Consider the following 9,503-nt stretch of genomic DNA (forward strand, 5'->3'; position numbering starts at 1 on the left):
GGGGGAGGGCCTTCTCTGTTGGAGCCCCCTCCCTATGGAACGAACTACCCCCAGAGATCCGGGTCATCCCGGATCTCCCCTCCTTCCGCCGCGCCCTCAAGACATGGCTATTCCAGCTAGCGGGGCTGGCCTGAGGGGTATTTTAGATTGGATTTTAATTTGATTTTATATTGGGTGTTCACAAAATTTTAAATGAAACAGCAAAATTAATATTTCTTTTAATTGTATTTTAAAATGGTGTTTGTAAGGTCTTTATCTGTTTTTAGCTTGCTGTAAGCCGCCCTGGGTCCGCCAGGAGAAGGGCGGGGTATAAATCTAATAAAATCTAAATCTAAATCTTATCTATTGGATAAATCTATTTTGATCAATATAAATGATTTTGCACTAGAGTGTTCAAATAAATTGATTTGATTATAGTATAAAGGAGATGTTTGTGGCAAACAGTGCTGAAGTGTAATTTACTAATCTGTTTGTTTATACACAGTTTTGCCTGTAGGAGTATCAAAGGCCTGTTCCTCCTGTATAAGAACAGTTGACATCAAAGATGTTTGCACGCAGTGTGATCAATACATATGCCAGAACTGCAGCAAACTCTGCAGCTGTTGCAGCACCATTATCTGTTCATTATGCTCAGTTATAGAGTAAGTGCCTATACAGATATGCCTTAATTTCCTTTGGTTGTATTGCACTGATAAATTCTGGAGGGGTTTATAGTTGTAATATGACAAAAACTAGATGCAAAACTTAATAAAGATGATGTGAGATAAAATGAGGCTGCAGAAAGTTTTGCATTAACAATTTTAAGAACTAATACCCATAAATCAAATTCATTTTTGATTCTTGATAGAAGGGAATATTTTACACACTACAATTTATTACTTGAATTCAGTAACATTGGAGATAGATTCGGCTGAATTAATTACTACAGTATAGCTAAATCAATCTTTTATGACAGGATTGTCTAATTGGTTATTTGAATTCAGCAAGGCAGTTCTTATGTTTCAAAGCTTAATTTTCTCACAAAGCATTGTTGCATGTGGAAGAGCTGTAACAGAAGTTGTGTTCTCTTAGAACTTACTAATCAAAAGAGACATTAAACTAACTTATCTTTTTTTTTAGATCGGAGGATGTTGGAGATCAAATCTTTTGCAGTGGCTGCTCAATGTACAAAGAATAAACTGCTGTTTTTAGGAAATGGTTATCATTAAGTGTTGTAAAGAATGTATTGCTTTTAAATAATTAGGTTTTTGAGATACTGGAGTGCCTTTTTCTAAATATTGTATATTCTGTAATTGTAGTTTAATATAATAAATATTTTATATTTTGATAAGACCTGATTTTTGTGTTGCTTGATAAAATATGAATCTTATATCCATTGTAGAGAATATAGAATGGATTCTTAGTATCCCCAGACATGCTCTCAGATTTAGTTTGGAAACCTTGGAGACCTAATGAAGTTCCTTTGTTGCATCAGCATTAGGAGTTGGAGCGTGATAAAATATCTTAAGTGAGAGTAAACAGGATTAGTTTATTTGAACATACCTGACATACTGTTTTTGCAGTATCCAATAAAAGAAAATTATTTATAGATTTGATTTCTAATTGAAAATCACTGTTCTAATCTTAAAATAATTCTTGATTTGACACTTCTATGTGAAAGAAACTCTCTTACCTGCTTTTAATGCTATCAGTAATGGTCTTCCTGCATAGGAGTTGAGTGTACACTTAGATTTTGGGGTAGAATATCTAATGGCAGATTCCACTTCTACCTCCACTATTTGCAACATGATCCAGAGCAAGACCAAACATGAGAGAAACAGGATTTTATTACTTAAAGCTAACTCAATAGGTTTTTAATCTGAATCACTGCAGAATGACTCTGAAGGAATATATCCCAGTGAAGGCAGTTATAAGGTCTAAAGGAATCAATGCAAATTAGCTGCCTGCCCACTCCACAGTGAGTCTAGATCTCCAAATCCATCCCCAAAACAGAAGTTATCTAAGAAGTCTGTAAGTCTATAACTGGACGTGTAAACCATACTTACAGTTTGAAGTCCTTCACATCTTGATCCACAAATAAAAAGCCTGACTTAAATGGCTCAGGGCTTCCCCATAGGTGGTTGGCCCACATACTATTTAGAGTTTGACATTATGGCTGCTTTGGGGGCTGCCTATTTTCAAAATGATACCTAGGGTATCTTAATCAGGCATAGAACAAAAAAATAAGGTCATGGAATGTGGAAGTCATTAAGGGACCCATCATCAGATACAGTGGTGCCCATGGGCCTTGTAGCTGTAGCTCTTGAAATATCTCTTAAATAATCCAGCAGTAGTTATTACAGGGAAGATGAATTCAGAAAACTACTTTCCTAGAAAAATTATACTCCTCCCCTTCATTTTCTCCTAATCAATTACCTGGTAGGAGGGCTGGCTATAGAACAAGGTCGACCCCAAATTTGGGAGTGTTAGGCTGGACTCAAAACATAGAGGAATAGCTAAGAACCATGCAAACATTTGTGCACAATAACCTTCCTTTATCTCTGATCATTGTCATTTGCAATCAGAATACAGAAGAATGGCATGTATGGTGTTGCAGAGAGAAATTCAGAAACAAAGTTTAATTTCTTCTCCTTTAACAAGAATGATTTTAGGATTTTGCCTACCAGTGCACCCAAAAGGATAATAGGCTTCCTTCCTGCCACAACTGAGCTTGAAAGCGTGGCTATCATCAATTTTCTGTGTCACAGGTAGCAAGTCAGAATGAGACTTTAGTCATGAAGGCCAAACACCTCTTTTACCTAAGCTGGCTCAGGAATTCTGGGAATTGAAGTCCACGAGTCATAAAAGAGCCAAGGTTGACTACCCCTGATATAGACCAAGCAAAAAGAAAACAAAGCTCAAATCGTCCTGTTTCTGCTTGCAAGAGTTGACAGTTTAGGTGTTAATGCAGCACAACAGATAGAACTGGCATCAGCATCCAGCAGTCCTGGAGGCTCCACATCGCGATAGGACCTACTGGCAACACTTAGTCTTGAGGTGCCTCTTCACTCTTTCTTCTGACCTTTTATACTGAGAAACATCTGGAAGCTTAATTTAGCGGGGGTTTTTTTCTTCCCCCAAACATTTTTCTCATCAACGCTCAGCCCTGGAAAAATGTAAAACTCGATCAAACTATTTTGTGCACAACTATTGCATCAAAATTCCAAGGTTGGCTGCTAGACGATCCATCAACTAATACTTTGCCCTACAGAGCTCCAACTTAGAAGTCAGCCTGGTGATAAAACCATTTTTCCCCCTTCATGCAAACCCCTCCTTGGGGACATTTCAAGTTGTTATTTGGAGGTGAGCTCCCGAGGACAGAGAGTTTTCAAGAGCAAAATCAGGACTTTGTAGCTCAGTCCTATGGAAATATACTCTGCCCCCTTTCTTAGCTCTTTAACATCAATTAAGCAGAGTTTATTTAAGAAATGTCTTGGTTAAGAAGATTCTTTGCACAATTTTACCACTTGTCATATTGGTGGGGTGTGTGTGTGTGTGTGTGTGTGTCTGTTATGAAACTTAACATTTTAATAAAGGGGAGATAAGATTTCAAGCTTGTGGTACCAGACTGGGGTAAAATAGCAGGTAGGAGAGAAGGTGGGACCAGACACAGTATATTAGCTTCAGCTGGAAAAATCAGTACACAAGTTGTAACAGAATTTGAGATTTAAACAGTCTGCTTATATCTGACAAAGCACATGCAGGCATGTCAAAGGCAATCTACAGTTGGCATCAACAAATGCTGGACTGCAAACCTTTGTTTTGGGATGTTTAAAGTCATTATCATCAGCCACTGAGAATCTTCTGATTGCGCAGGATGTACATTTGATTAGTAAAACAATAAACTCATGCACATCCAGGAGTAAATTACTGGTCAAGGATGAAATCTATAGTCCAGTAATTATCCAGGCTACACGTTTTTGAAGCACGTGATCACTGAAGCTGAGCAACTGTGAATGAATGTGAAGCAGATAATTGAAGATCATTCTTTTTTTGTTGTTTACTATTCTATTACTATTAGACTATTGAAGGTCTAAAGCAGTGGTTCTCAACCTTTTTAATGCCGTGACCCCAACCGGTCATAAGTCGAGGACTAAACCGGTCGTACGTCGAGGACTAAACCGGTCGTAAATCGAGGACTACCCAACCGGTCGTAAGTCGAGGACTTTCCCTGCCCGGGAGTGCCGCGCATGCGTGGTTCTGCCCCCTGCGCCGGCCGAGGCGTAGCTGGCAAGCGGCAGAGACGGAGCAGGCCGACCACCAGCTGGCCCAGCCCAAGGGAGGTAAGGCACCCGCCGGAAAAGGGGAAAAAATGGCGGACAAAAAAAATGGCGGACAGCCTTGCTTGGCGACCCCCGTGAAATGGTCGATCGACCCCAAATGGGGTCCCGACCCACAGGTTGAGAACCACTGGTCTAAAGCTTATGCTTTCTGCAGAGTATTGTCGAACTTCCTACAGTTTTAAAGAACTGTGCAAGCAAGGTATGAAGCCAGGAGTTTGCTTCTGAAGTTGTCACTAAATGATTTTTGCAAATTCCTCTTCTTGCAGCTGAAAATACAAAGATAACCTTCACACATTTTCAATGAATCAAGCTGACTTTGTCAAGATCATAGGAATATAGAACTAACTTATACTTACAACCCAACAAACGGAACCCTCCCTACTTCTTCCCTGTCCACTCCTTTCCACCTTAAATCCCAGCTAATGAGTAATATAGGTCAACTTTTTTAACAAATAACACTAATCAGTCATAGCTATTGATCAGCCTTGATTCACTATTGAGAAGACTGCATAATAAGAAAAGTCTGCATCAAATTTGCTTTTTTAATCCCCTATATATTCTACCAAAACCAAGACAAAACTAACTTGTTAAAGCACATTTTATTGAAGTACTTTTGAGGGAAACTTTCATATAAGTAAAAATACTAGAACTGAATGTTGTTAAAAAAAAGTACAACGCACACAACAATGGAATTTTGTGTAAAGGGAAAGTTGTGGGTATTTTAAATACATTCCCTTTCAAATAAAAAAAAGATAAGGAACTGCAATATAGGTCTTTTTTAAAAAAACAGGTAAGAAAACAGAAACACAAGCGTGTCTAAAAGAACATAAAGCCACAACTGAATAAACTCATTCACAGTACGAGAGCTTAAAATCCTGGCCCGTGTCAAAAAGCAAAAAGACAATTTTGTTTGGTAAATCCAGAATGATGTGACTGTGAAAATACAAAATGAAGTGACAAGAAGATAAAAAGAGAAATGAGAGGGGGAAAAAAATCTTGATCGTATAAAGTTTCACCTTAATATTTTTTTTTACATATAGCCATTGCGACCACTGATGGAGTTTTCTTCCATACATCGTGGCACCATCCAGCTTGCCCTCCCTCCCCCCTATAACCTTTAAAAATGTACATTGAAGAGTGGAAAACAGATGGACGGGATGTGCGAAGTATCTTGCCATGTTAATGCCTCTTTAAAACCTGCTGCTGCAATCTGATGCCCTCCAGATGTATCAGGATTGCACACTGCAGAATTCTGTGGCAGCTGAAAGCCCACGCTGCAGAAATATTTGGAGCCGTGACCCGCTTCTGGAAAGCATCAGGCTGGGAAAAGATGTTACTACATATATGGACAGGGCCTATCGCTTCACTGTCAAAAATAGGACTCCAGATTTTGCTCAGTAAGACAGATGTTTCTTCACTTAAGAATATTGTGCATGGTTTGTTTTTTTACTGTGTACAAATTCTGCCCTCTCCCCTGGTCAATTTTTGCAACTTTAAAGCATTTTCAGTTGAAATAGGTGAAACTGATTTGTTTCTCTAAAGTGTAACTTCCCAGAAACATGCTGGGACAAGATTGTAGTATAACTAATGTGCTGTCTTCAGCAGGACATTGTGTAATTTTAAAAACAGATCATTCAGCTCTGTTTGATATGCAACGTGTAGTAGCAGTTGTGCTAACGTCATTTTCTTCTTGACTCTCTCTCTGAAGTTCCACATGCCATTCCTATAAAAGGCTTCCTAGAATTGCCAGCAGATTTCTTGTGGCCTTAATGGCCCAGAGTTTGTTCGTTTTTTGTGTTGCTGCTCTAATTATTGCACTATCTAAGTCTGCCTCTCATCCTAAATAAATCTAATTGTTCAGAGTGCAGCTTTTCTACTTACACATAATGAACAGTATGAAATAAATAAAAAACAGTTGTGTTTTTGTTTAGTTTTTTAAACGGTCGTTTGCTTTAGACTTTTTGAAAGAAAACTTTTGGTGCATGTTCTTAAAAACCTAAAATGTTCTTTTTTCTCTCCAGAAGAAAAAGTTTTTTTTAATTTTTTTTTATAATGCATTAAGAATGATTTCTTATCTTCCTTCTCAAAATTGCAGAGATTCTGATTCAAAAATTCATCAGGATTGTTTTAAATACATAGCCTGTGAGGCTTCCTACAAATTCAACTAAACCGTAATACAAACATAGTTTGTAATTCATGTATCGTAGAGAGTTCTCTAGTGTCCATTGAAATTAAAGGTCCCCAAAATGCAGTCTGATTGGTTGAAGTTATGGATAAGTGAAACATTAAGCTGTTCCACTGGCGGAGTAAGAGAACTGAGGGAAGTGTGGCCGCCGTTCGTTATCAACACAATCCATGCTGTCATCTGGAAACAGAATGAAAGTATGGTTAAAGCATAGCTGCTATGGTATGGAAAGTACACTGTGCATTAAAGCAGAATGAGGTAGACATTTTCAACTAGGATACACTTGGAATTCTGAAAGCAGATTTTGGGTGTGTACACACACACACACACACACACACACTGAGAGAGAGATGAAGCACCATGAGAGACTTGCCTGATCACAAAATTACAGTCATGGTAGCATGGTTACTCACAAAATATCCATTTACCAGAAAATAAAATAAAATAAAAAATGACTCAAAGGCATTTTTTTTCAAACAATTATAATCCTAGAGACTGGCTATGGGTTTTGCACTTAATCAACTACTTTATTCGTTTATTTTAAATGTTTTTTTAAATGTCAGATTGGTAATCAGTATTTCCCCTCCCAATTGTGAACATGAACTACCTGTTTATGCTGTTAGTCATGCAAAACACCGTCTGCATCCCCCACCAAGCTCATACTTCTGTTGCATTCATTGTATTCTTTGTGTATTAACAACAACGAGATTTAAATGTACTTTGCTGTTTGCTAATGGCATAAGAATTCAGTGGATAGGAATCTCAGTGTTTATATTCTTAAATAAAAAGTCCTATGCACATAAACATGCTTTGGTTTTGATAACTGAATCAGACACAGAAATTTTTCCAGCTAGTTAAGGATATTGAATTGTAGTGAACTAGGCACCACAATTGTAATGCTATTAGTGTTCTCACAAGACTAATAAATGTTTTCTAGAGACTTGTCTTGTTTCTAGAAACTTGTCTCAAGTTTAGCACCTGTACAACAAGCAGATACCCTCAAAAAACCACCTCCTTCTATTAATATATTTTTTAAAAAATTATGAACAACCAAAGTTGATAGAGAGATTGGAAATAAGTCTTTAACTCTTACCCTCAACTTCCAGCTGGTATTTGCACAAAAAAGGATTTCCAAGACACATATTTGCACAGAGGTAACATACATTTCAAGACCCATCTAATTCCCAGAAGGGACTAGAAAAATGTAGCTGAGAACTGCATTACATTTAATTTTTTTCTGTGTCTGCTAGCTGATGTCTTATTATTTTCAATATTTATGTTCTGTGCAAATTGCATTTTATGTGATCTGCTCAAAGGGTTATATCTAGTCTATAGTCCTTTATAGCTTTTTATGGGATATATTTTTAATTTGCAATCTGTGATTTGAACTCTTTATATTTATCTCCCCTGCCACTGAAAGCTTTATATCACAGCTAACTAAGGATTTTTACTTTTTTGTTTTCCTTTCTTTAGAAGTAAAATTTAATTCTATTTATTCTTTGTGAGATTGATTCATCCGTCAGAAGGAGGAACTAATTTCCCTGGTCACAGCCTTTAATGCTAGGGGTCAGGAGTTAACATGAATTTATTTAATTTTCACCAGATGTTTTCTCTTTTACTTGTCAGTATGATGCATAGGCTGTCCGAGCTCTCTGTATCATGAATGCTGGAGTTACGGTAAGTTAAAAGTAGATAGTCTCAGCAGGAACTACCAACCTACTACATCAAGGAAGAAGATGGAGCTATAATATATAATCTAGAAGTTTTGGAAAAAGGACCCGAGACTTGCAAACTTTTACCCTATGGATTAATCCTCCAGTAACTACCTCTTAAGAAGAATCTCTAACTACAACACTTCTGTTAACTCTTTGTCATTTTAACAGCTGTGGTTTTCCTGGATATTGCAGTTTAGCGAGGCAGCTATGAATTCTCCATTGGAGATTCCTCCCATCTACTGCACTAAATACAAAACTACAATTCTCAGTGTTCTCTGTGGAAAAAGGAAGGACTATTAAATGACAAACCTTTACAGGATTACCAGTGGTGTATTAAGATTACAGCCTTGTTACCTGGGTCAAAAAAGGTAAAAGAAACAGCTTTCATCTACTGATGAAAGGGGAAGGGAGACAATCCGTCTAAGGTTAGGAGGATAAGCTTTTTTTAACAAAATTAAAATCAACTGCTGTCAGTATGGCTGTGACATTTTTGTATGGCATAATTTTTTATCCATTCAGATAGGAATACTTAATATTTATTTTCTGCCATTTTCCTCGGAAATTAGGCAGGAAATGGTGATGTTGCTGATCAGCAAATCTAGTGGATTTAGTCTATGGAGATTCTATGTCAGTGATGGTGGTCCTATGGTAAGACATCCCCCGAAAATAAGAGTGCCTCTTTTTGAGGCAAAAAAAATATAAGACCGAACAAAACTGCCCCAACCCCGCCCCACACCCCCTGCACCGCCCCCACTCCACCCCTGCCTCACACCCACCCACCTGCAGGGCCACCCACCACCTCCATGGCCCGCCGCAGATTGCCATGGTGGGCACGCCCTCCACCCGTGCCCAGAAGCATCATCTGTTTGCGACGGGGCGCAAGAGCGGAGTCTTGTCCCCACTACCCGGCTGCCATGTCCTTGGCTGTGCAGCTCCAGGCAGGCCATGCCTGGGGGCGACTCTCCTCTGGGGAGGCTGCTGGTGTGGAGGGGGCCACGGGGGGAGGCGGGGCTGGGGCAATGGCACGTGTGCCCACAGAGAGGGCTCCGAGTGCCACCTCTGGCCCTCATGCCATAGGTTCACCACCACTGTTCTATGTCATCCAGGTTGTCCCAAAGGTGCCTTCTTCAAAACGCAACTGGACTTTCTTAGATAAGTCTTTTTTTTTTCCTTTTGAAAAAAGCATGTTTGGGATAGTGGATTTTAGGATTTGTCAAAAAAGGCAGTTTAAAATCTGTTTTTAAGAAAAACCTCCAGTATTGCTTGATACAAGCTCAGCTG

The 9,503-nt window shown here is 38.7% G+C and overlaps 2 protein-coding genes across 2 annotated transcripts in view; one reads left to right on the forward strand and one right to left on the reverse strand.

Moving 5' to 3' along the window:
* The window catches only part of SIVA1 (SIVA1 apoptosis inducing factor), a 5,444-nt gene extending 4,130 nt beyond the window's left edge, over positions 1-1,314 (forward strand). Inside the window, exons 3-4 of the mRNA XM_015831540.2 lie at positions 485-641; positions 1,120-1,314. Of these exons, the coding sequence (XP_015687026.1) occupies positions 485-641; positions 1,120-1,177 (215 nt within the window). The 3' untranslated portion in view covers positions 1,178-1,314. The remainder of the gene's footprint in view (positions 1-484; positions 642-1,119) is intronic.
* Positions 1,315-4,913: 3,599 nt separating this feature from the next.
* AKT1 (AKT serine/threonine kinase 1) overlaps positions 4,914-9,503 on the reverse strand; it is a 109,921-nt gene continuing 105,331 nt past the window's right edge. Inside the window, exon 13 of the mRNA XM_015831538.1 lies at positions 4,914-6,687. Within this exon, the coding sequence (XP_015687024.1) occupies positions 6,608-6,687 (80 nt within the window). The 3' untranslated portion in view covers positions 4,914-6,607. The remainder of the gene's footprint in view (positions 6,688-9,503) is intronic.

Source organism: Protobothrops mucrosquamatus, unplaced genomic scaffold, assembly GCF_001527695.2.
Source record: "Protobothrops mucrosquamatus isolate PMUCROS unplaced genomic scaffold, P.Mucros_1.0 scaffold_258, whole genome shotgun sequence".
NCBI lineage: Eukaryota > Metazoa > Chordata > Lepidosauria > Squamata > Viperidae > Protobothrops > Protobothrops mucrosquamatus.